Source organism: Achroia grisella, unplaced genomic scaffold, assembly GCF_030625045.1.
Source record: "Achroia grisella isolate CSIRO2021 unplaced genomic scaffold, CSIRO_AGI_Agris_v1 utg1241, whole genome shotgun sequence".
NCBI lineage: Eukaryota > Metazoa > Arthropoda > Insecta > Lepidoptera > Pyralidae > Achroia > Achroia grisella.
The window spans coordinates 428911-456744 of record NW_026712604.1 but is presented as its reverse complement, the minus strand read 5'-3'; the positions used below and the strand labels follow the sequence as shown (position 1 = coordinate 456744).

At 32.9% G+C, this 27834-nt stretch overlaps 1 protein-coding gene across 4 annotated transcripts in view; it reads left to right on the top strand.

Moving 5' to 3' along the window:
* LOC131854668 (uncharacterized) overlaps window positions 1-27834 on the top strand; it is a 474411-nt gene that overhangs the window by 22631 nt on the left and 423946 nt on the right. For 3 of the 4 annotated variants that reach the window (XM_059205803.1, XM_059205800.1, XM_059205802.1), the window contains exon 1: window positions 13911-14328. The exons of the other annotated variant lie outside the window; for it this stretch is intronic. In XM_059205803.1, the coding sequence (XP_059061786.1) occupies window positions 14291-14328 (38 nt within the window). In that variant the 5' untranslated portion in view covers window positions 13911-14290. Of the gene's footprint in view, window positions 1-13910; window positions 14329-27834 lie in introns of those variants that run through there. 4 annotated transcript variants of the gene reach the window in all.

The following is a 27834-nucleotide window of genomic DNA, read 5'->3' as shown; positions in this document are numbered from 1 at the left end:
TGCACCTTTCCATTATCATCCTCATTGGACGATAATGAGTAAAATGGGTAAAAAAGTTTCAATCTTAGCAATATTTTTTCTGATAAACAATGTACCATCTAATAGAGAGCAGTAGGTAATAGTCGCCTGTAGATATAAGAAGTACTACAGACTCTATAAAAATCATCGCTCCTAAGAATATTCTTCAATTTTTGTTCTTGACGGGTCTAGGTATCGAACTGTGAAAAAAGGCGAGCACAATAGATCTATATAGGTTGCAGTGCTACAAGTCCAAAGCACCTGACAATAGCACAAACACCTTAATAAAAAAAAACTATACAATCTTTCTCGAAATTGGAATACAAAGTGCTCTCGAATGCAAAAAAAAAAATGAAATCTGAGTACTATTTTCAGGGTATCGCAGGTCCAAACTAAGCTTCAGTATTCTTTAGATTACTGGGTTATGTTCAGAAAAAATTAGGACACACGTGTATGATGCTGCATAAAGATGCACTATGCGTAGCCATAGTCAAACTAGATTTATAATAAATATTTAGCCATTTGAATTTTCTCTAAAAATCCACTATAATATATATTTTTTAATTATGCATACAAATATGACACATACTACCATGTTATTGACACACCTATGTATATATACTCATTTGTTATTGCTGGGTCAAATATCTTTTTGTATGTATATACCTCTAATAGGTGGGTTAACAATGATGGCTGGCTCATCCGTCATACTCGTGACCGGGCGCTGCTTGTGGGGACTGGTCTGTTAGGGTTACGAACATGAGCTGTTTCTTGTCAGTTGTTCTTGTCTCGGAATCATTCCGAACTGGTAGATTTGACATATCATAAGAGTCTATAATAGACCTACATAAATAATTTTGAAAAAAATATTTTTTTAATATGGACGAATTTTGACCATTAGGCGATGTTTATTAAAATTGAAAAAAAAAAGTCTTTTTTGCTGCTAATTGCAATTGTAATAAATGTAAAATAGCAATAAAAATACATAATCATGAACCCTGTATACAGTTTACAGTGATTGTTGTCCGATTTTCCACAATGCATTCGTCATGCGACTTTGGACTTTATTAACTTAAACATAGGATCGTGTAACCCTAATTGTTTTTATCAGCGAAACACAATCCTGGGATCAATCTACCACCGAAGTGAGTCGTGATTACTTGAAATTGGTCTGTAACGAGCCTTCGTGACCGGGAATCGAACTGCGACTAGTAGTCACGGAGCAAATAACAGACGTCGTTATTTATATCCAGTTAGGTGTGTATATTTGCCCTAAGTTTTTTACGGGATATTTTTAACCGATTTTAAAAACGGGAAATATAAAAATATTTACAACATTATTAGAACATTTGACTATGACTACTATTTTAATAGACTAATATATAGATATACAGAATATATGTATATTTACATATAGCCTAACCAGGTTTTGACTTTTATATGAAATTGAAACAACCTGACAGGCCAGCCGAAGGAAATTGGGAACTCCTGCCCTATATACATCAATATAACCAGAATGATTGACTTTCCTATGGTCGCAGGTTAGTCTGAGGATACCGCTAGGGGTTCGAACCTCGGCTCGATTCTCGTTTGATTTGGACGAGGGTTGGATCGGAGGGGGAAAAACACAGACTAAAGTACAAATGGTTCGAGACTAAAATAGGTGAGATGCAGGTACAAGCAGACAGCTTATAAGCAGACTAGTCTACGAAATTAAAAACGTTACCTTAATTAAAATAGCAAGCTTCTGTTAGTTTTATAAATAAAAATAACGAAACTGAAAGAGCTAGAAAGTATGAGCTCGTAAAGTACTTACAATACAGCTCAAAGAAACCTCTCGAGAGTCAGGGTTGCCACGCAAACACGCTGAAATTTCATTACAGTGTTTTTTCTTATGGTCGACTAGCTTGTGCTCGCGGCTTCGCTCGCGTTAATTTATCCCCTTAGGGGTGAAAGATGCCTATGTCATAGTAGCTTTAGTCTCAGCCCGATCGGTTTAAAATTGACAAACTTTCATCCCCTATTTTATCCCCGTGGGGGTAGAATTAATCGAAATCCTTTCTTAGCGGATGCCTACGTCATAGCATCTACCTGCATGCCAAATTTCAGCCCGATCCGTCCAGTGGTTTGGGCTGTGCGTTGATAGATCACTACGTCAGTCACCTTTGAGTTATATATATTTAGAACTGGAATGGTTAACTCGCCTGCGCTAACGATTTACGCTGGCGGGGCACCAGTGGAGGGTTCAATGGAGTGGAGAGCATCCAGTGGAGTTTCCAGGGGAACCACGTGGAGGTTAACTTGACATGGTATATTGCTCGCAATGGGGTTATTAGTACCCATTACTAAGAGTCTCCTTTCCCCGTATACGATATATTTCACACACACGGATATGCATGTGCGTGCCAAATCACATAAAGTATCTGTATACTCTTTTGTTTATTGTTAAAGTCTGTGGTCATATTGAAAATAGATTAATATTGTTTGTCTTTAATATTATTTTGTCTATAGTCTTACTGAGTGTTAATAAATTAATTTTGATCGAATTTCGACCACCGGGCGATCAATAGTTTTAATTAATATTTCAAATATTTATCCATATTGTATTTCAATCGACAACCTTACCTAATTCCCGCCGACATTTTCCCTTGGAGGGCTTCACGTGACCCAGTTTCAGAAACGTTGAAAAATATTACTGCATTCTACCTTTCCCGAGTACCTGGTCTGTACAAGTGTACACATAATAATTTTAGATTGCGACAAGATGGCGTTTTGTATACATCGTATGTCAAATGTTGCCAGTAGCCAAGTTGTTATTTGCCAACAATTTTGGTGACGTCCAGGTGATAAATGTATGACGCGAATGAAGTTACGAGCAGAAGCTGGTATTGTATTATATCAATTATTAGATGTTAACCGCGTTTTGTCTGCGTGGAATTTTATTTTTTTTAATTATAACAAATAATATTTCTAAAACGAAAGTAATTTTAATTATTGCTAATCACGTTAGCTATATGCGAGTTAAAGACGAAACTGTTTGTTCTTGCTATTATCTGAAAACGTTTAAAGATCTAAATTGGTCCAACATTTTCAAAGAATATCAAGAACAAACAGTCAGACAAAAAAATATTAATTGATTTTTTAATGTAAGTGCCGTATATACTGGCATATGCATAAATAAGCTGTTAATTTGAAATTAAGAACAGACACTTTTATGTAATTATAAAATGACATACAGAGAAGAATAGAAATACCCAGATATACAAACAATCATCCACATGAATATAAATTTTGCAACGCGTAACATTTGAATCCGTTATCATCGAACATAAAACAGTGTACTAAACGCTGGACCACCGTAGCCATTCGAGACCTAGTTCTATACTAAAGTATAATAAAGGGGAAAGATTTATCTATTTTCATACGTATTTTTTTCATAATTCTGTCGCTTTCAGATTAATTTATTAACAATTGACTTAGGTTATTACCTAAGTCAATTGTTAACCTGGGATTATTATCCCAGGTAGACAACTCCGCGGTATAAACCTAGTAAATCACAATCACAAAAAAATTATCATTGAACGATATATATATTTTTATGTTATTATTATTGTTGTTTATACAGTAGTATAAATATACTTTAGTAGGTTTATCCCACTTCGCTGCCCGGCTATAATATATTATGTTGTTATATGTATCTAACAGAATACTGTTACATAGAGTTACGTAAAATATTTATGAAGCCTCCGCCCTAGAGGCTAACCTGATTCGTGTTATCGAAGGATCGACGTGATCGGAATAAGGTCTGATTGGACCCTTGTAATGTAAAACTACAGATATCTGCAGGTACGTTTGTAGATAACTTTGTTTTACACTATCTGTTAGGTGTACATACCACCTCCTTAATTTTTGTGGCTAAATAATTGCAGATAATGAACATGAAAAGAACCTGTTTTGTGTAGATTTTTATTCTCTACGACTTTTATTTAAAAAATTTTTCATATTTCTTACCGTTATCGAGTTATTTTGAAAAAAACTTTTTTCAACCCTTTTTTTAATTTTTTCTTGCCTTTCCTTACTTAAATAAACATTTTGAATAACTGGATTCAAATCCGTTGCTTAGTTTAAAACATCTAAGCGAACAGGCAGCAGTGTTTCCACCTGCGCAAACGGTTCACGCTAGCGGGGCATCAGTGAAGGATTACAAGATGAACACGAGGTCAGGTCAGTTAGCGCATCGTGACAAGTTCACCAGGAATTTATCACGATGGTTTCCAGGGGAAACTGTGTGGTGGTCGACCTGACGTAGTACTTTACTAACAATAGAGTTAGCTAATCCTCATTACTAACAATCTCCTTCCAACAATTTTCTATATTTTTACTATATTTCTTCCATTTGAAAATTTAAAAAGTGTACCCGAATATTCCTGTACTTAATGCATTGTGGTATTTTAAAAAGACTTTTAAATTAAACGTAATGTGTATATGACGTTGCAATTATGATGATTTAAAAGTAAGAATAAGCACATACGAGATATCATTATGAATTCTTTTAGAAAGTGCTTCTCAGGGAACTATCAAAGTGCGGGCAAGAAGTGTAATAATGCAGTTGCGCGGCATTCTTCCCACTGCCACTCGAGCTGAGGTTTTTACTGGATTTCAAAATGGAGGATAAACAAACAAAGATGTATAATGAGATAGACATAAATAATTTGGATAATATTTACTTTTTTATGTAATTTGAGTATACCGAACTTGACGGTATGTGTAGTGATAAAAAAAAATACGTGTATAAGAGGTCGAAAGGACCTTTAATTGTTTCGAAAATGGGAAGCGGTTGCCGTCTCGTATATACATGAACAGAAACACGGACACCACTAGTGCTAAATAAATATAAATAAATTATTAAAACAATTGGAAATATATTGCAAAAGCTTTGACTTTGTTTGTAAGCTAAAAATATATAAAAGATTAAAAAAATCATTCACTTAAAGACATCAACAGGGTTATATATTAATAAAAAAAAAAATTAAATCCATACAATAGTCATTTTGTAACCGGCTTTTTACAGCGACTTCGTCTCAGTGCCAGAGGTCGTTACTGTAATAAAAATCAGCCTCATAGTTCCTTCAGCATCACAAATACTAAACAAATTTGACATACACGTTTATTCCAAATTTCCTGAACATTATATGTCAATTGAAATCGTCAAGATATGAAACAGATTTCAAAATAATAGTATGGTTTTTGAGACTTATTTTTTAAATCTTCTTAAAATCTAATTAAGCGAATTTTCTTATAAATCTAAACATATATAACTCAAAGGTGACTGACATAGTGATCTATCAACGCACATCCCAAACCACTGGACGGATCGGGCTGAAATTTGGCATGCAGGTAGATGCTATGACGTAGGCATCCGCTAAGAAAGGATTTTGATTAATTCTACCCCCAAGGGGATAAAATAGGGAATGAAAGTTTGTATGAAACTTTGTCAATTTTAAACCGATAGTGCTGAGACTTTGCATGCATAAAGCTACTATGACGTAGGCATCCCCTAAGAAAGGAAACAAAAGTAAAGCCGCAAAAAGTATACCTAATTAATAATAATACTTCTTAACGCGATCAAAGCCGCGGGCAAAAGCTAGTAATATTATAATTCGTTTGCCTTATCTATTTCCAAAGTACGCGTCGTTTCTGATCCACAGATAATCTCAAATACATCCAGATATAGAAGTATTCGTACATCTATGTCACATAAAATGATTGAAGTCAAGTAAGACAAAGTAATCTAAAACATTTGTCATCTCAGAGAAGACGTTCTATGCGATTTCTGAAACTTCTATTATCATTTGAGCTTTGAAGTTAGCTACTTTTGGCTGGATGATGTTTGAAAGTTTTGCTACTGCTACTATAGTCTATACATGTATTTTACCATAGAATTCAGGTATAATATAATAGAAAATGAATATTTAGTATGGAAATGAAATTAATTTAATATAACTATAGGCTTCATCATTACATAGTATAAAACAAAGTCGCTGTCGCTGTCTGTACCTATGTATGCTTAAATCTTTAAAACTACGCAACGGATTTTGAAGCGTTTTTTTAGTAGATAGGGTGATTCAAGAGAAGGTTTATATAAATAATACATGTACACCCGTGCGACGCCGAGGCGAGTTGCTAGTATTTTATAATGTATATTTATAACTCTTCCTATCCTTAAAATTTACGAGAGAGAGAGAGAATTTTATGGTTTGCAGAATAATAAGAACAAAAAAGTGGAATTTATTATAAATTCTCGTGTTCTGGTATTTAGTATAAGTCATCATTAAGCGACATTGTTAGATTTTTACATAGTTTATTAATTAACGAATTAAGTTTTATTTTTCATAGTTTATTACTTACTAGCCTGCTGTCGCCTAATTTAGAACTGTAGAAGTGCTATTTCGTATACATTAGCCAATACTACTATATCTATTTTTCTGCATGTCTGCGCATTAATTCACAACCGGTAATCGCAATGGGATAGAGTATTAGATATATACGAAAGAAAATATTTTATTCCTGGTTCGCCCAGGCATCGCCCGAGTGGTCATATCTTTGAGTTTTTTTATATATTAACATAATTAAAAACTTATATCACTGTGGAAGTGTTGTACCTTCCAAGCTGTGAAACAATTTCGAAAATTGGTGCAGTGCTTCTAGAGTGTACTTTCTTCATAGCTCTCATTAGCTTCATTAGCTCTCTCCGTTTATAATATTAGTACAGACTAGCTTTTCCCGCGACTTCGTCCGCGTGGAATTAACCTTATTTTTTCTAAAATAAAAGTAGCCTAAGTTACTCCATTGCATCAGCTACCTGCCAAAAAAGTCTCGTCTAAATCGGTCCACCCATTTCAGAGATTAGCCTGAACAAACAGACCGACAGACAGACAAAAATTGTGATAAATGTTATTTTGGTGTATATACCATATTTATATTCATATGCATTTAGTAAGAAACGGTTATTTCAATATTACAAACAGACACTCCAATTTTCTTTATATGTATAGATTATTCCTCTTACTAGTAAGTATAAAAATAGTGTTTCGAGAAGACCATCGTTAGATGCAGTAAATACATATAAATTGAAATAGAAATAATATTTATTCAAATAAACTCAATACAAGCACTTTTGAATAGTCATATTTTTTATTTTACCACTCATTCGGAACACAGATTCATCACAGGAAGAACGAGCAAGAAACTTGTGTGTTGCTTTTTTGATTAAATATTTTTTATAGAAATTATTACATAATAACAAGTAAGAGGTATGCGATAATCAACATAGAAACCGTTACACACTCATTTTTAGTGCAATCAGATAAAATTGTCAGTGCTATGAATTTTAAGTTTTTCTACAGAAATATAGTTATTAAACATAGATATTGAATATCTTAGTTAACTTATCCCTGTCAACTCTACCTACAAACTCATCGGATTACAAAAGATCAAAGGAAGCCTCAGAGCTCGGTGTCCTTTATTATGACTGAACTTTACGATGTGTAAAGGTTTCATAATAATAAACTACTTGGAGAAATATATAACTGGCTTCATATATACTATTGACACCAAATAATTATATTTATATCTGTTTCATCCATTCGTACGCGTGGAATTAAATTAAATAAAAATTCTATAATGTAAATTAAGACTCTTGAAGCCTTAGATATTAAGTCTACCATTTTGCTCTATAGACCGAAACAAGAACGCATTGTTGTATTACAGTATATATAGATAATAATATATTAATATCTAAGACTATCTATCTCTACGCTAAGAAATATTTACGGTGTAGGTGGTAAGTGAACAGAATTCTTTTGGCCATTTATTTTTAAACGTAACTCTTGTTTCATACAACATAAATATTTGTCTAATACATATCTCGAAACCTTTTGACTTATCCATCAGTTCGATTATGATATATCTTATATACTACACTTACTTTACTCCTTACTCCTGATTAAAGTAGCTTATTCCTCAAAAATTTTGCTATCTGCGAGTACATGTCCTGTCTAAATCGATTCTACTATTTCAGAGATTATCAAGAACAAACAAACAGAAAGACAGATATATGATAAAATTATCATATATCTATTGATAGGATGAGCATGAGGTTCCGTTTCACCCCGATGGTTGAGGGTTTGATATCCGTTCTTCTGTGTATATTTGTATTAACGTACATACAGTAGCGAGGCCGCCGGCAGATAATAATTCTATAATAAAATCTTTTGCATACAATTCCATTATTTTTATATACTCACACATACCAGGTTCGATATGTTTGCAGGCGGTTGTTATAGTATTATCATGTCCTACTATTTTCCCCTATGCCAGTACCACAATGGTATGGTAACCATAGAGTTACCGCACACCAGATTTTGTCCTCAGGGAACAACTACTTTAATGTTAGGTTACGTATGCAGTGATTACAGTAAACGCGGGTTATACTTTATGAAACACGCCGAAGAATACTTGAATAGCTAAAAGTAGGAAACTGTGAAATTGGTAATATTTTCCGTTTTACATTTTGTAAGATTTGTTTTGATTTTGCATAACCTTTAATCTGTAACCTTTTTCGTGAAATTTTACTGTTTATCGGACGTCTATAATAAAATTTGTTATTCTCAGTCATTGTTTCGATTGCAGATTCAATTTTTATGTTGACACTACTATTATTAAAATTTAACCTAAAATCTATTTAATAGACCTCTTAAAGTCTGCACATCAGGTGTTGCAGTCTAAGAGTACAAAAAAACATAATATTATTTTCAAACTGTAATAGAAATAGAAATAATCTTTATTCAAATAAACTCATTACAAGCACTTTTGAATAGTTATATTTTGATTCTACCACTCATTCGGAATGCAGATTCATCACACGAAGAATGAGCAAGAAACTTGTGTGTTGCTCATTTTAATGTTCTGTGTGCTCTTAATATGAAGAAATTTGTGATAAATAAAGCAGCCTATCTCGAATCTGTTGCACTAGCCGTAGTGACGAGCTGACTGAACCACACCGATGTCAATGTCAATGGCTGTCAACAATTTGTTAGACTACCGTCACTAAACTGTCCAATGAAAAACCGTCGAGAAGTTGATTCATCGACCTTATTTAACCATAAAATTATTTGTCCCACTTAAATAAATATCTTATTAGTGAAATTTATAAAATTGTTGGAAATTTAAATAGCATTATTTAAATTTGCCGATCTTTCGTAAATTTATGTAAACACTTCTCTTTTGTCGCAGGTAAGCCAACGTCTTCAAATCTCGACACGGAATAAATTCGAGGTTCGCGGATCTTATTTTTAGGGTAAGTGGAATCTCCAATTTTTCACTTAGGATCACGATCGTATCCACATTACGTATTCAAGCCCCAAACGAAATGTTCGCTGGAAATATAGTTTAGGGAATAGTTCTTGAGAACTGTGCTTTTGTTCAATATTCAATAGCATCGGGAGTGAAGACTTTGCATTTCTTTTCGGGTGTCTTTGAATACTTTGAAATTTTGTTCGACATATTAGATAACCGTGCTCGTATTTTGTGGACTTGGTTTATTGAAATTTATAGACAAATCGAATGTCATAGATATAATTTTAGTAGATGAGCAATTCCTTGTATTAATTTAAACATTTATTAAGTGAAATTATTCAAAATGCGTAAGGGAAAGCTTCTCCTACTCCTAGCTCCATTTTTTCCTTTATTGAAATATAATAAGAACAGTTTTTATGAATTCAAATATATTATGTTGTTATGCACTGCTTTTATGTACAAAAATGACGTAAAGAACATACCGCAATATGACATAAATTTACTGAGAGATAAAGTTCAAACCAATTTTATAATGTATTGTCAATTTTGGTATCTTTTTATTATTTAGTAATGTGATACACACCTATTATTAGAAGCTATATCACATAAACCGCTGCTATTATTGAAACATGGTCAACTAACTTTTTCACTAGATTATTATATGAGGATTTAAACACTTTTAGAAGCAATATGAGGCATGATAGAACGGGTTTTAAGGAGAAATTGTATATTTATATGTATAAAGTGAAGCAGATAAAAGAAGAATATTGTATAATATTTTTTATATCAAATAATCGACATTATAAACTATAATGATAAATATTATATATAGAAAGATGCGTGTTGCACATTATTCTTATGTTTGAATTAAGAGCCAATTGTTTAAATGAGTTATACATATATTTGAATGGTAAATAAGGATTGTGTGCGAACACTGAAAAAATGGGTCGGGTAGAACTGCTCGCCCAAGGGATATCTGATAATTCTGCCAGCGTTAGCACAAGAAGTAGGTCGCGAGGCTCATCTGTTCCGAGACTTGAAGGGTACAGTAGAAAGGGTCTTGATAGATCGCTTTTATTTTATAGGAATATCGGCCGACCTATCGCGTGTAAATATTTCATGTTTTATTGGGTATTGCTTTGACGTTTCTATGTTTTGTTCAGAATGTGTTGAAAATGAGAAATAGTGCGTAAGGGGATTTTCTTATCAGGACTGTCTTTGAGTATTTGAATTTATTGCCTAAATATTGTAGCCTATGTACACGTTATATTCATGGAATTGAGATCTAAAGTAGGATAGTACAGTAATATTCGTCACAACATTTATTGACCTTTGTTGACGCATGTTACCTCAAGACAAGGGGAGGAGTTACCAATTCGGCTACATACGAGGGTGCGTTTTTAAGTTCGTGGAATGAGAGGTTGTAGGGGGGTGATTAGGCTCATTAGAATCGCAACTTTCAGTAACTCATAGTTAGTATAAATACGAGGTTTCATTGTTATTAGTCTTTGAGTTATCGTCAACTAAGTAACATAATCGGGAGTGAAAAGTGAAATATGGAAAAAAATCGAGTATCTTCCCTTTATAAAGTTAGTTAGTCAAACCAAGCAAGGTAAATCAGCTGCAACCATAATGAATGCGATGTCATTCACGTAAATCTTGCCGTCAGTAAAGAGATGAGTCACGTACACGAATGAGCAATGTATTAAAATAATAATATAATAATATTCTTGGACCATTCACACAGCGCCATCTAGTCCTAAGTTAAGCTGAGCTTGTGTTATGGGCTAGACTAGACTAGACTACAAATACACACATAGAAACACCTAGACCGATACAAACAATCATACTGATAAATACAAATGTTTGTACCGTGCGAGGAATCGAACCCGCGACCATCGGACGTAAAACGGAGTGCTAAACCACTAGACCACTGAGGTCATATAAAAATTGGTTACGAACGCTACATAATAAGATACAATTTAATACCGATTTATTGAAGTAATTTTCTGATTTATTAGTAGAGGTATCTATTGAGTTTGCTTCATGTCAAGAATTTAATTTGCAATCATTCGTCATGTCTCGACCTGGTAAATGACTCGTAAAATTACTGGTTACAAATTAAAATGACTGTCGTTTGATAATCGACAGGGGATTAGTTTTTCTAATAACGGTTTGAATGCTATGGTATAGAACTATTTATTTTTTAAATCTTGAAGTAAATATTTTCAGCAGTTTAAATAATAATAATAATAATCTCAGGACAATTCACACAGCGCCATCTAGTCCCAAGTTAAGCTATCTAAAGCGTGTGTTATGGATACCAGATAACTGATACATAGATATTTTTTGTTTCGTATACATATTATACATAGCGAACACCCAGACCGATACAAACAGTCATACTCCTGAATACAAATGTTTGTGCCGTGCGAGGAATCGAACCCGCGACCATCGGACGTAAAGCGGTGTGCTAGACCGCTAGACCACCGAGGTCGTCATATATCAAAAGGATCTAAAAAAAACTTATAAATTGGAGCCTAGTAAAGTGGATTTAATATTTTCAAGATACTTCCCCGATTTTAATTCCTTTTTATACTACGATGGTAGTAAACAAGCTTACGGTCCATCTAATGGTAAATGGTTAACATAGCCTATGGACGCCTGAAACAACAGTCACGTGCGCGTTGCCGATTATTATGATTGTATACTTATTTTATAAAGTATATTAATTATTTTTTAATTTCAATACATAGAGTCGATAAAATTCAGAACAGAAAGTCATCAACGTGTCATGTAGGAAAAGTAATACCGTTTTTTGAACGTTTCTTGCATTTGGATGCTCTATAAATTTCAAATACCATTTTGAAACTAATTAAAAATAACTAGTGGTCACCTAGTGATCGAAATTCGACCTTAATATACAAGACAGAAAGATCTTTTAACCAGCAATACTTTAACAAAAGAGTATATATGCATGTGTGTGTCAAATACATGGTAATACGAGTGTTTAAAAATATTTTTTTTTTAACATTCCCCACTCGTTCCCTATATAAACTAATAAATGTGCGAAATTTCTTACTCCTCCATCCGCTCAATTTTTGTAGGTAAAAAGGGGTACAAAGTTTTTACTTCACGTATTAATAATGATGTAAATTATACAGTCATATTTTTTTTAGTGTAAGATAATAGAATGGTGCACCCGCCTGCGCTAACGGTTTACGCTGGCGGGGCTCCAGTGGAGGATGATAGGATGAACATGAATCATGAACATGAACATGAATCAGGTCAGTTAGCCCATCGTGGTAAATTCACCGGGAATTTATCCCGAGTTTCCAGGCGGAACCATGTGGAGGTCAACCTGACATTGTACATTGCTAGCAATGGGGTCCCATTGCTAATGTAGGATGTTAATGTAGCCTGGGGATTGTTAATGTAGCCTGATGATCATCAGGCTACATTAGCAATCCCCTTTCCCTCTTATCCAATCATATTAAACTTAGTGTTAATAACTTTTTACTTTTTGATTATGTCAGGAAGTAAAAACTTATGAACGTACAACAGAAATGTCTTAGGTAAGTACAATTTGTTATTTTTCTACATTTCTTTAATTTTATTCAATACATGTATGAATGCATGGTTACTAATGAGTTTCTCTTCTACTAAGAAATAATAGATGGTACGTACGTGTAAAAAGAATCTTTGACTTCATACATAAATGTATGTATGTAATTATCATTACCACAAAAAATATTTTGTGTCAACCAACTTGTGACGACGTCGTCGTCAGTGATGTAAACAGCTCAGATAGTTAATATTCTATTTTATGATCTATAAAGTCTAATTTAGGGTGAACAATAAAGGACAAAATCGAAGATATTTTATTATATTACTGGTTGACACGGCAAAACCTTCCATATAAATTAATATCGCTATTAATAAATCAGACCTACCGACAGAATATAAAATTTCGGTAAAATCGGTTAATTCGTTTCGTAGAAGTATGGCAACACATAGATATGGTGACACGAGAATTAAATATATTAGAATACAAAAACTACATAAACGATAAAACTTTCTACTGATACTCGCTGAAAGTTTGTTATCAGATTACAAAATTGCGAAGTTGATAACATAAACGTTGAATTGTTATTCTTTACTCATTTGATGATATTGCTAAAGACCGAATCTGAGAAATCAGCTGTTTTGTGTTTAGCTGTTGATATTTTGTTAACTATTCTATCTATTATCTAATCTAATCTATCTATCTGCCTACTTATTATCTAAACACGAAAAACTAATGAGGTTGTTCAATGTACATTCATTTAGTCACCTTACAGTATTAAACATTGCATGATTTCAACACCGAATATGTATATACATAGAGGCAAATCCATTTTGTTGAACTAGCAAGATCGACCGGCCACCATGCGAAGTGGTTGACATCTAAAATTTATTAATACTAAGCAACCGGGATACATACGCACCAGCTGCATTATTGCAACTGGGAGCCAGCCAGTCGCCGTGCACCGCCCGCTCGGATAGCGCGTGTGTTGTGTGTTTTAAAAAATTCAATTCCTTAGCTCGCGTTCATTCCGGTTGCTAATTAAAAAATTGAACGACAGCTCACGATTACTTTATGGTGTTGGTGTTTTATTTTTAGACGAAAGGAATGTAATTTGCCAGTTTTGTTTTGAATTTGGAAATTTTATAATTTGTTTACGTGCCGTGGTTGTAGTTGATTTAAATTTGGAATATTTACTGAATATGGAACCATTCTTTTTTTAAACTTGCGTTCAGTTCATGAAGATTAAAGATTTTATAGTGCTGTGAACAGGTTGAGTGTTTACAGAGAATAAATAGTGAATCTGTGAATGTGAGCTAGAGATGTGAATATAGCTGTTTCCTATCCAACATGTTTGGAGTATTTATTCGAAGATGGAAACCCAAAAGGTTTGTTAGCACAACCAAATCCAATATACCTAATATAGGATCATTTGCAAGATTTCTAATTAGAACTCTTATAATCTGTGAATGCTTCAATGACTTGTCAAGTTTTTGTTTACATAATAAATCTTAAGAGTTTTGTATATTTTGATCCATAGAGCATTTTCTGCTTGTACTTACATTTTACCAGACTTTACCTCCAAAAGCATAAATAAACATATTTAAAATAGAATTGCAACATAGTGAAGTGAACGTCAAGTACAAGGTGGTGTGTAATATGATTTCTTTTGTGATGTTTACTTGATGCGCAGATTAAACTTTCTAAAGATGCTATAATTAGACGCACTGCAACATTTTATTGGGCTGTTATCAAAATGTTATCTGATATTTAATTATCCCTCTAAGATAAAAGTTAGCGATTATATGATACACTGCATTACATTTATATTTTATTTAGAGACGGCGTCGGTGGTCTTGCGGTTTAGCAGACCGCTTTATTTCCGATGGTCACGTGTTCAATTCCTCGCACAGTACCAACATTTGTATTCATGAGTATGATTGTTTGTATCGGTCTGGGTGTTTTCTGTGTATATTATGTATGTACTTATTTACAAAAATAGTATCTATGTATATATGTCTAGTGCCCATAACACAAGCTCTACTTACCGTGAAACTAGATGGCGCTGTGCTGATTGTCCTGGATTATTTATTTCCGAAATGAAATATGTAGATGGAGACTTCAGTATTTTTGGCCAAATATCGGCCTAATTGCCAAAACATTAGCTAATTACAGCTGCTTTAGCTTATCTTTTTACATTTATCAAGTCAGCTGTTCTCTGCCTACCATTTTTAGATCTCTAACTGTTAAAATTCAATGTGTTTGGAGTTCCATCATTCAAAATATTGTTAGAACGTATTGATGAATAAATGGCCTTTTGCAAGGTTGAATAATTGCAGATTTACTTTAAGAGTCTACACGAGTGATGGAATTAAAAACAAATGCTTTTATCACACGCGTGATTGATGATGATTGACAGAAGAAAACAGATCGTGCTAGTATGAAATCAGATTTATTGCATTTGATTTATTGATGGCGAAGATTTTTGCGTTCCACGGGTTTCTTTTAACAAGTACATGAATGGTAAGATAAATTATCGTTGAGTTTACTATACTCATGATAAATAGACTTGGAATCATTTTAGAATTGAAATCAGACTATATTTAGAGGTCTTTTGAGGGTTATTTGAAGGTAGAAGGATTTTTGTGATATCTGGTTTAAATATAAAATAAATGACACCTTATTATATCATATTCTTATCAAATTTGTCGATGCTATTCAGGGTTGATAAAACTAGACAATTGTCCAATAGATATGTAAGTATAGACAAAGGAATACCTTTATTCTTTCTAAGGTTCAATGTGATAGTTCCTAGCAAACTATTTGAACAAATCCATAAACAACAACCAAAATATATGTTTTTAATTAAATAAATAAACAAAAGAAAGTTGTATAGTTATATATATGTATATTATAAGTCTAATAGTAGATATAGTCTGAAGTCTAAAATGTATGGTGGGATTAAAAATATGTTACAAAATTTCTTGCAACAAAAGTTGAATATCACTAAAATTCGACTTACTTCCAAGATCCAATAATGTAAGGAAGAATAGTTCTTAATAATCTTAATAAATATCAAAATATAATCAAACGACTTCGATAATGTATTGAAGTCAATGACTGCAGATAGTTCATTAGTTTCGTAGACTCACCTAGATATAGTTTTATCGTTGGAGATTTTTCGTCGTGTTTTAGCGACTTCCTATATTGAGTTCAGTTGTTTTAGATTCGAAATTACTACGTAATCATTATTAGACTTTACTCCATGTGTGCCGAGTGCAGCATAAGAGGTGATATCAATCTTCTGAAATAATCGTCGACACTAAAAGCATCATGTGAGTTCAGGGCCTTATTGTATATCACTGCCAAGGATATATTCAGTGGTAGACATTAATGACTGAAATGATCAATGATAATCATCTTTCTGTATAATAACCATAATTATCTGCTTGTAAGTCATAAAATTTAACGCGACAAGAAAATTTGTACAACGGAATCAGACATTGTTAATGTTTAAATCTAATGTTTGCAGTTATATTCAAACTACCTAGGTAGTTACCGTAGTTACAAGTTGAGATAATTGCTAGCTTAGATCTCAGATTAGCTTCTCTCCAATTAATTTAACATTATGGCGTTGATGTTTGTATTAGAAAAGAATTATTCATTGAATAGTTAAAGATGATCTATATACTTGGCGAAGAGTATATGACTATTTACTTAGCGAAGAATATATGACTATTTACTTAGCGGAGAATATATGACTACTTACTTGTTGGAGAATATATGACTATTTACTTGTCGGAGAATATATAACTATTTACTTGTCGGAGAATATATGACAATTTACTTGTCGGAGAATATATAACTATTTACTTGTCGCAGAATATATGACTATTTACTTCTCGGAGAATATATGACTATTTACTTAGCGGAGAATATATAACTCATGCCATGCACAACCACTGAACGAACAGAATTACCCAAATCCAAACAGCTAAATTAAAAACATCAAGAAAGGAATATACGCTTCTCTAAACGACCGACAATACACCTGCAGTTCCTCTGCTGTAGCAGACGCTTGTCGGTAATCACTTACCATCAGATGAGCCGCATGATTGTTTGCCCCTTGCGTTATAAAAAAAACTGAATGGCTTGTGTCGGAATGTGCCCAACAGGTATTCCTGGTACTGATTGTTATCAACGGTGAGACGGTCACCATTCATTTCACGGAACAATGCCATTTGTCTGTCAGTATCGCTATTATCGAACTGTTTATGGTAAAAAGAAAGTAGGAAGGAAGTGCCTATTATAAATATTGTTTGTGAGTATGGATGAAAGTTTGTTACTCTTTCACGCAAAAACTGAACGGATTTTTATGAAACTTTACAGTAATATAGCTTATACGTTAGAATAACATATAGGCTATAAATTTACGGTGAAACCACAGGCACAGTTAGTGAATGAAAAAATTGATCCCATTCAAAGCAATACTCACCCCTGATAACCAACTTTTCTAAAAGAGATCGTGCTCTATCTTTATTAAAAAGCTTAGTTTGTCAATTTATCTGAATGTTTTCTAAGCATATTCTTTGGTTATGTTTTTTCTTGTTATGATTTTACCAATGTATATGGTTGTTTTTTTATTAATTTCCCTGTGATTTAAATATTTTATTTTAGAGAATAATTGACTATTGACGTATTAAATAATCTCGTCAAGTTTCGAGGGAATTGTTAACAATGGGAACTATTGATTTTTTAACTTCTATTAAATCTTCTCGTTGGGCCAAATAACCTGAATTTATCGTCATTATTTTCAGATTTATGGATAATAGATAACACAGGCAAGATTAATACTTCTTTATCATACACGAAAGACTATATCTAGCACCAATTTGGTTATAGTGCTCGAGACGCAAGAATCGCTAGTGGAACTTTGTGTAATTGAGATGGAAAGGTTACATCAATATTATGCGCACTCTAAAATTACTTTCAAATCGGACCTACATATTTTTATAATAGTAATTTTTATTACGGACCGTATAATCTGACTAATTAATAGTAATTTCCCTACAATCTATATTCGAATAAACGGTAACTGGAAATCCTCAATGAGCGCGGGCAAATTTGATCTCTTCTACTTTCACAGAAGGTTTAAATATAAGTGTATTTATGTAGTTATGATTTTAACATATGTGTATGTATATATATATATGTATGTAGTGTATATTATTTGTTATTCTCAAAGACAAGGATAGATGATAGAGCGTATTCTACGCAATATTTTTGCCTTGGATTTGTTACGTAAATGGCGCCTTCAGCGTAAAAATATTTTACTTCCTTATAATATTATTATTACAATATCACATTAAATATAAGTTTGATAATAATATCTAAATAACATGAGTATTTTGTTATAAAAAAATAATTTATTATTAGATAACATAATGACCTCTTAAAATTACAAGGTCGTAGTGGAGATATTAATATTAATGGCGATATGTATGTATAATTAATTTAGTGATGTTTTTAAATGAATAGATATCGAATAGTAAAAAAAATGTAGGTTTATATACAAACAAATACCTACACTTTGCTCTCTACTTAGGTACCAAAAAGAAAAATTTCGTGAATTTATAATAACTAGTGGTCGTCATAATAAATAACTAATAATTAATTTTAATTATAAATTAGAACATTATCAAGATTCTATTGTAAAAGAAATTGCGAAATGTTTTTTATTGATTTAATAAACAACAGCCACGTGCATACTAACGCATGAATAATTTCATTTGCGAACATAGTATATTTTTTGCTATTAAAACACTTTCGCTTCCTAAATGGAATGTTCGACGATGCCAGTCAATTTGTCATATTGTAAATACGATTATCATATTACTTTTAGTTTGTCGTGTGTAAATTAAATTGATCGCCATTTCGTAATTACAATTTACGCATATTAGTTTTTACTTACAAATTCTATGTCAGGAAAAATTTGATTAGGACACGTTCTAAATTTATTAAGCAAATTGCACCTATAATGATTGTTACTGGAATGGGAACACAACTACTATTTTAATAAAAACCAAATACTAGTAAAAATGTGTATTCTTCCCAAAGGGGCTCACAGCAAGAAGTAACAAAACAATATTTAATTAGTCAAAAGTGACGTATAAAAAATAGATATAAAAATATAAAGTTTATAAAAAGAATGGTAGACAAGCTGCCAGTAACAATGATTATTAAGAATACTTATACTATACTTACTTATTTATTTATTTTTTGCATTAAGTGCTAGTATTAAACGTAAATATAACTTACACTTGTACCTTCAAGCAACCCCAAAATAAAGTTAGATTAAAAAAAAAACTTGTACCTTTTCAGGCATAGCAATTTAAATGAGATTAGATGTGAAGATACATCTGAAAAAATGCCGTTGTTAAGTTTTTAATAAATTATAATTATAGTTTGAGTCTTCTTTGGTGATGGTACAAATAATTCCCAGATAGTTAAAAGTAATTAAATATTTATTACCATATTTTTTAATTGTTAATTTTATTTTTAATTACAATATGGTTGTTTATATTGTATAGATGTAAGTAGTATTTATCAAATCTTCTATACTAATATTATAAAAACGCGAGTCTGTAGATTTGTTAGCTTTCAATTACAAATCAGCAGATGATACCTTGATGAAATTTGACATAAAAATAGGTTATATTATGAGGATCCGTCCTCATAATAAATCAAGAAATTCATTAACAGGCTATATACACATAAATTAGAAAAAAATGTTATCTATACATATAAATAAAATTGGAGTGTCTGTTTCTAATATTGAAATACCGTTCTTTACTACAAGCATATGAATATAAATACGGTACATATACTTACCAAAATAATATTTTTACAATTTTTGTCTGTCTGTCGGTCTGTTTGTTCCGTCTAATCTTTAAAATGACTGGACCGATTTTGATGAGACTTTTTTTGGCAAGTAGCTGATATAATAAGGAGTAACTTAGGCTACTTTTATTGTAGAAAAATAAAATAAAATTCCACGCGGACGAAGTCGCGGGAACAGCTAGTGTACTATAAAAATATAGTTCTATATCAGTAATTTTTATTATTATTAATCACTGCGACTTGAAGAGATCCCCTTTTTAGAGTTCGCTGCTTAGGCAGGTGAATTCTTGTAATTGAAGGATATTCATATGAGTGATGGTTTTTATCTCCTCAGGATAAAGCGTATACTTTACAAAGGAGATATTTCGTTTTGCATGAGTGGGATAAAACGGTGAGACTTGCTACTTTTTTTTTAAATAAACATCTAAAATAGGTTGACGGAATTCTTCTTTCTTACTTACTTCTGCTTTCTACTTAGATTTATTATCTTCTTATATATACAATTCTTGTGCCACAGTTTTCGTTCCTATACTCCTCCGAAACGGCTTGACCGATTCTCATGAAATTTTGTGAGCGTATTGAGTAGGTCTGAGAATCGGCCAACATCTATTTTTCATCCCCCTAAATGTTAGGGGTAGTCCACCCCTAAATTTTATTTTTATTTTAAGGCAAAACAACGTTTGTCGTGACAGCTAGTAATAGTTAGAATTTGAGTTGTTAGGTAGTTTTATTACTCGGTACAAGGGGCGAATTCGCTCGATGTTCTGTTGAAAACTGTACACTTGTGTTGAAAACTGTACTGACTGTAAAAGCCATTACTTTGCAATGTTTCATCAAAGTCCATTCTATTACTTCCGCGTGGCGTAAACATGGATAAACAGACAGATACAAATACTCAACAGTTTTATTATTAGTGTACTAGTAAATGGTGATTTAAATGTGTAACATTTACAATCAAACTCTTTTTTATATGTATGTCAACTAAACCACTTGCAAGATACCAATTTAAGATGTGAAAAATGTCATTCAACAAAATTGATGAGGTTTTGAAATTAAATATAATAATCAAGTTAAAAATGAACATACACACAAATATAACATAGACAAAAAGAATGACGCCACAAACAAAACAACATATATTACTTATTGTTTTTTATATTACTTTACTAATATAAAATAAGAAAAATCTTGCAAATTCTTTTGTTTTCTTTTATATACAAATGGCATATATACGAACATAATATCCCGTAATACAATCTATCTTCACGTTAAAATTTCATTCAGATCTGTCCATCCCTTTAGCTCTTGCGTGGGTAGAGACATGTAGAGTCTCACTTACTTCCGCCGTCGAGTAGCCCTTTGTAATTTTTATTTGCCATATATTTTCTTGTTATTACTAAGTATTATATAATATGAGTTATGATCCACAGTAGGTTATTGCACTATTAGAGATAGCTTTCCATCGTTGTGTTATAATTTGTTGTTAGTTATTTTATAGTATTTCATTACATAGTATAAAACAAAGTCGCTGTCGCTGTCTGTCCGTCCCCATGTATGCTTAAATCTTTAAAACTACACAACGGATTTTGAAGCGGTTTGTTTTAATAGATAGAGTGATTCAAGAGGAAGTTTTATATATATAATAAATGTACACCCGTGCGAATCCGGGGTGGGTAGTTAGTAATATTATAATATTATAAAACTATGGATGTTTGTTACTCTTTCACGCAAAAACTATTGAACGGATTTTGATGAAACTTCACAGTAATATAGCTTATGCATCCGAATAATATATAATACTATATTTTATTTATTAAAAATTATATATTGAAAGTCAAGGCGGGTGAAACCGCGGGCTGTAGTAGTATTCTATAAAGACTCTTTCTATCTCTACTAAACCAGTATAATAATACTTAGTCTATTTAATAGTTAGAACGTCTATGATATTTACATACCTTTCATCGTAATTCAGAAATATGAATGAATATTCAAAACCACTTGTTCAAAACTCGAGCGCCGTCACGGGGCGTTATTTCTTTATAACTCTGTGTGGTCCCACAACTGTGCCCATAATAGACAAACACATTAACCGACCACAGCCGACAGTAGCATATGCCAAAGTCTATTGGTCATTATTTTTTTAATTATTTCATTTAATAGAGCGTTGTGGATTAGTGGTTTATTACTACTACTTACACCACAAAGGTAGTTAGTTCTATATAAATTATAATAATATATCAGACTAGTAATAGGGAAGATACTGGGTAAAAGACCACGAGGCCAAAGTTCCATTCGATAAAAAAAAAATATGTATAGCCATAATATTTTTATTCTTTAAATACTTAGTGTACAATCATAGTAAACACCCAGACCATACCAAAATCATACTTATAAAAGTACCGTGCGAGAAATCCAACCCGCGACCATCGGATGTGTGCCAAACCGCGACCACTGGGGCTGTCAAAGAAACCTTTGTCGACACAAAAAAAAAGTGTGTTGCAAATTATGTTTGATTGATTCAGTGATGCGAATTAGGAAATTTCAATCTAATTAATCTATGAGACTACTTTGGATTCAATCCAGGCCCTTGGATTCAAGTTGTTACGTCAAGTGTTACCTTCGGCGATTTCAAAATTTTCTTTGTCTATTTGTTTCTTTTTTTTTTGTAATTAAATTGTTAGTATTTTCCTATGGTTTTTTTTAGCTAGGAGAGATTGAATAGTAAATACCTAGTGCCTTCTATTCTTCTATCTGGACGTATGGTGGCGTACTAAATCTCACGCCGTCATACAATCATTATCTATAATGTAATATTGAATAGCAAAAATGTAGGCCACGTGTCAGAGACCATGAATGGCTTAGTATTTCTTTATCCCGAGAATTCGTGGCAAAAAATACAAACATACAATTCGGGTTGCAGGTTCCGTATACATTCTTGGTTGTACATTCAATCAATGTTAGTATTATCAATGCGACAGTATGTCTGTTTGTTACTTTTTGTGACTAATTGGCTGAACATATCTTGTTTGAATATAACATGAAGATCTATCTATTATAGATAAATCTATCTTTTATCTCAAAAAAATTGCGTGCTAATTTCTATTACATTGCTTTAAAAATGTTTATATATTTATATATTGTATATAAATTTGTTTATATATTGTAAGGCTTTAACCCATAATTAATAATGATACACAGCGCCATCTAGTCCCAAGCTAAGTAGGGTTAGTTGAATGTATAATAGATAACTGATATGAATACTTACATTAGGGGGGAAGGGGATTGTTAGTAATGTGGATTGATAACCCCATTGCTAGCAATGTACCATGTCAGGTCGACCTCCACGCGGTTCCCCCTGGAAACCATCGTGTTAAATTCCTGGTGAATTTGTCGCGATGGGGTAACTGACCTGACCTGATTCTCATCTTATCATCTTCCACTGGTGCCCCGCCAGCGTAAACCGATAGCGCAGGCAGGTGCACCATCCCATTATCTTCCGTAAAAAAAAATACTTACATTTTTTTGTAAATACGTAATAAACATTTCTACCAGACTGATACAATCAATCATATTCATTAATACAAATATTATGGAGCGTGCGAGGGAACGAACACGCAATCATCGGAAGTAAAATCGTTTGCTAAAAAACTAGATCACCGAGGTTATTAAATTATAACTTTATTTTATGGTATCCCAATATAATGCGAAAATTTGTAAGATGGATGTATGTTACTATCTCAGAAAAAATGTACTGTATGAATTTCATTTCATTTTATGCACACATAGGCAATAATAATTATATTATATAATAAAGAGTGCACAGAAAATAATTTCTAAAAAAAAGACTCAATATAAGTATGCTAACAAGGCGGTCTTATCGCTTAAAGTAATCTATTACAGTGGACATATCCTAGATCAACAAATTGCATACATTTTATCAGAATTCATGTCAGGTTTTTTCTTTATAATACATATATGAGAGCATGTAAAGCCTTTGAAGTTATTAAACAATAACATCCGAACAAATGCACAAACTTTCATATTTATAATGTTAGTTATTCAACTCGAAATGAGAAAGCAAACTGAACATTATGGTTCAATCCACGTGATTGCGGAACCATAATAAAAGCAACAGGCTATGTTTAAAGAAATCGATTTAACTGAGGCATGAGTCATGAGTTTGCGACCGATGTTAGTATACTTGCACATCGTCGGTTTTCTATGCTGTGGGAGTTCAAATTATGATGGTGGATCGTGATACCCTCCGCGAAAAGATAGCAGGTTAATTACGCGTTGAAAAATAACCGTTCGCCGTAACAGTTATTTGTTCATTTCGCGATACGCCAGTTAAAGATGAACGCACACCTAAACGCGTCGAATTAGTTGTAGTGGTAGGATGTTGCGGTATTTTTATAATAATATAATATCTCGGGACAATTCACACAGCGCCATCTAGTCCCAAGCTAAGCAGAGCTTGTGTTATGGGTACTAGACAACTGATATAAATACATGGATACATTTTTTTTGTAAATAAATACATATTATACATAGAAAACACCCAGACCCATACAAACAATCATACTCATGAATACAAATGTTTGTACCGTGCGAGTAATCGAACCCACAACCATCGGATAGTAAAGCGGTGTGCTAAACCACTAGACCACCGAGGCTGTCAAATGGTTTTATGGGGTACTTCTTTCAGTATCTGGAATCTTACTTATATTATAAACGTTAAAGTTGGTGAGTATGGATGGATGGAATTTTGTTACTATTATATCTACTGAACGGATTTTGATGAAACTTTACTACTACTTTAATATAGCTGTCAGAATAATACACTATAAATTTCACGCGAGTGAAACCGCGGGTACAGATAGTAGAATATCTTTTATTTGAAGTTCTCTAATTAAACTAAGGTAGACTTTCAACAAAATTATCTGCATAGAGACCTGTTTCATCTGCTGCCAAGCATCTTGATTAGCTAGTTCTGTTCCGGTATGAATATATGAACGTGACTTTGAAATTACAGAGTACAGATGTATGACACAATAGTCACCTGACGACATGATGTCGTGGAGCTGTAGTACATAGACTTACCATCATGTCGGCCGACAGTTTGTTTGCTAATTTGATGGCACTTTCCGGTTAGATAATACCCGCAGAAAGAGTAACGGAGCAGCTCAAAGTAAAAAGAATCCGTAATACCAAATATGCTCCGAAAATTGGCTAAAACCAAAACCAAAAACGGATTATGGCGCGAGAGAAGTGCTTGTGTGCGTTCACCTTTAAACGGTAGTTAGTGGTTTAGTATGATTCTAAAGTGGAGTACTTGGTTACCATGCAAGTGTCGCCGCGGTAAAGTACGGTTGGCCTGTTTTACGTTGTTTCAATTCGTGAAAGTTGTTATTTTAGTTATTTTTATTGATATCGTCGTTTTATTGTTATCGAAAACGTAAAAACGAAAACGGAAACGACGATTCACTGTGAATTTATGTTGAAATGTTTGTATAAATATCAAACATGTTAAATTTCATTCTTGAATGACATATCATTACATAGTAAAACAAAGTCGCTGTCGCTGTTTGTCCGTCCGTATGCTTAAATCTTTAAAACTATGCAACGGATTTTGAAGCTTTTTTTTAATAGATAGAGTGATTCAATATAATTTTTAATAGATGAATGTGGATGGATGTAAAGGGAGGGGACGCCCTAAGAAAAGATGGATGGATTATGTGAAAGATGATATGAATAAAAGAAGAGTATGTTCAGATATGACGACCGATAGAGAGGCAATGATGATGAAGAGGAAATTTTATATGTATAATACATGTACACCTGAGCAAAGCCGGGGGGAAGGGGATTGTTAGTAATGAGGACTTTTGACCATTGCTAATGTACCATGTCAGGACAACGCGGTTCAAACCATCGATAATGATTAATCTGTCACGAGGAAATTTTATATGTATAATACATGTACACCTGAGCAAAGCCGGGACGAGTAGCTAGTGTGCTATAAAATGAAAATAGAATATTTGCACGTTTGTAAGAATTTGTTTTAATTTATCGGTAGGTACTATAGATATATGGAACATCAGTTGAATAACAAACATCAGACTTTGAGCAAAGTATTTCTTTTATAAACACAAATGGAATACTTTGTACAAAGTTTTGCGTCTTCTGTCTCGCTCAGTTCTATCGCCATGCCGCTGTTTTTGTGACATGTGTACCACAGGAGTGACAGTGATTTTATGACGTCTTGATGTTCGTCTGATTGACAGTTACTTTCCATCTGGTGGGTTATTTGCATATTTACTCAGAAATATTAAAAATAAATTTTATTTATTTATGTCACATAGTTTATATTATAAAGTGACTAGCTAACTCGCCCTGGCTTCACACGGGTGGACCCGTATTATATAGTATATATTGTATTATATACATATAAATGTATTATATATATATATATATATATATAAACCTACCTCACGAATCACTATTAAAAGAAACCGCTTCCAAATCCGTTGCGTAGTTTTAAAGATATAATGTAGAGAGATATTTTGCTATTTACCTATTGAATTACTAGATTTCGCGTAACGGGCCTTGAACCGGTAGAGAGTTGAAAGAAATATGATACTTAGATTAGATAATGATTATATTTTATTATGATTGGATACTATATATCCTAATTCACATATCTTTGAAATATCGAATCTCTTTCTATTACAGTTATCATAATAGTCGACTATGTAGATGTCTCTAACGCAAAACAACTGAGATTGTTGAAAATAATAGGCCGTAATGACATAACATTCTGTTAAAACATGAATATAGTGTCTCTATTCAGCTTTAATTACATTATCTAAACTTGTATTCTCGTAAAACATACCATAATAATAAAGATTATAATAAAATGGCGTAACGGTCATCTTGGAAACCCGCCAAGTTGTGATGTAGACTGCAATGTTTTTGACCAATATACTTAAATCTCTTCAAGTATCATCCACTCCCCCGTAACGACCCGATTTTATACGTACAACGGGAAGCTAGGGAGTTCATTTAGTATTGGTCTCAAGATCGTTCTAAATTCAAATAGCACGTGTTTCGTCCATAGAGACTTCATAGAGTTGCAACGAAGTCTCAATAGATATCGATTGTATAGTCCCATTTATCGTAATAAAGAGCTCGATAAATGGGGACACTAATGTTGGAATAGACTTAGAGATGGGTTTTGAAGATTTGAGTTTCGTGTTCACTTTTCTAAACCATTTCATACTACTAAAATAACTTTATTCTAAAATATCGTCTTACTACATTCGATTATAATCTAATGTAAAGTAAAGTGCCTGTGAAATTTTTTATGACGTATGATATACATTTTGGTTTTCAGACATTTCCCTTTGTCTTGAAATATAATCAAAAATATGTCTTTCTCGTGAGCGTTGTAACCTAGTGGCTTACTGCCCCGTCTTACGGGCTACAAAGATCGTGAGTTCCAATCTGCCCGACAATTAAAAACTTTGTGTGATAATTTACAATTTATGAAAAGGTCATGGAACCTCCGATACCAAATGAGTTCGAGAGATTGCTCTATGCTCATGCCTTACAACAATGCATTTAGTGTACGTCAGCAAATTGTGTCAAGTTCACCATGAGGAAAGTGCGTCTAACTGGAACTGCCGTAAAGGGGCGGAGGGACGGAATTGTCAGTAATAGGTGGCTCCATTCCGAACCCTGTATGGGTTAGAAATGGAGTCACAAATGGATTAGGTCGACTTCCACGTAGTCTAGTTTTCTGCTAAATTCACTCACTCACAATGGCCTAACTGATCTGACTTTATACTCTTTATATCATCCTCCACAGGTTTCAGCGTATCCCGCTAGTATAGACGGATGCACTATTGTATATTAATCATTCATTACTAGCAATGTACCATGTCAGGTTGACCTCCACGTTTTTCTCCCTGGAAACTATCGTGAAAAAAAAATTTCTG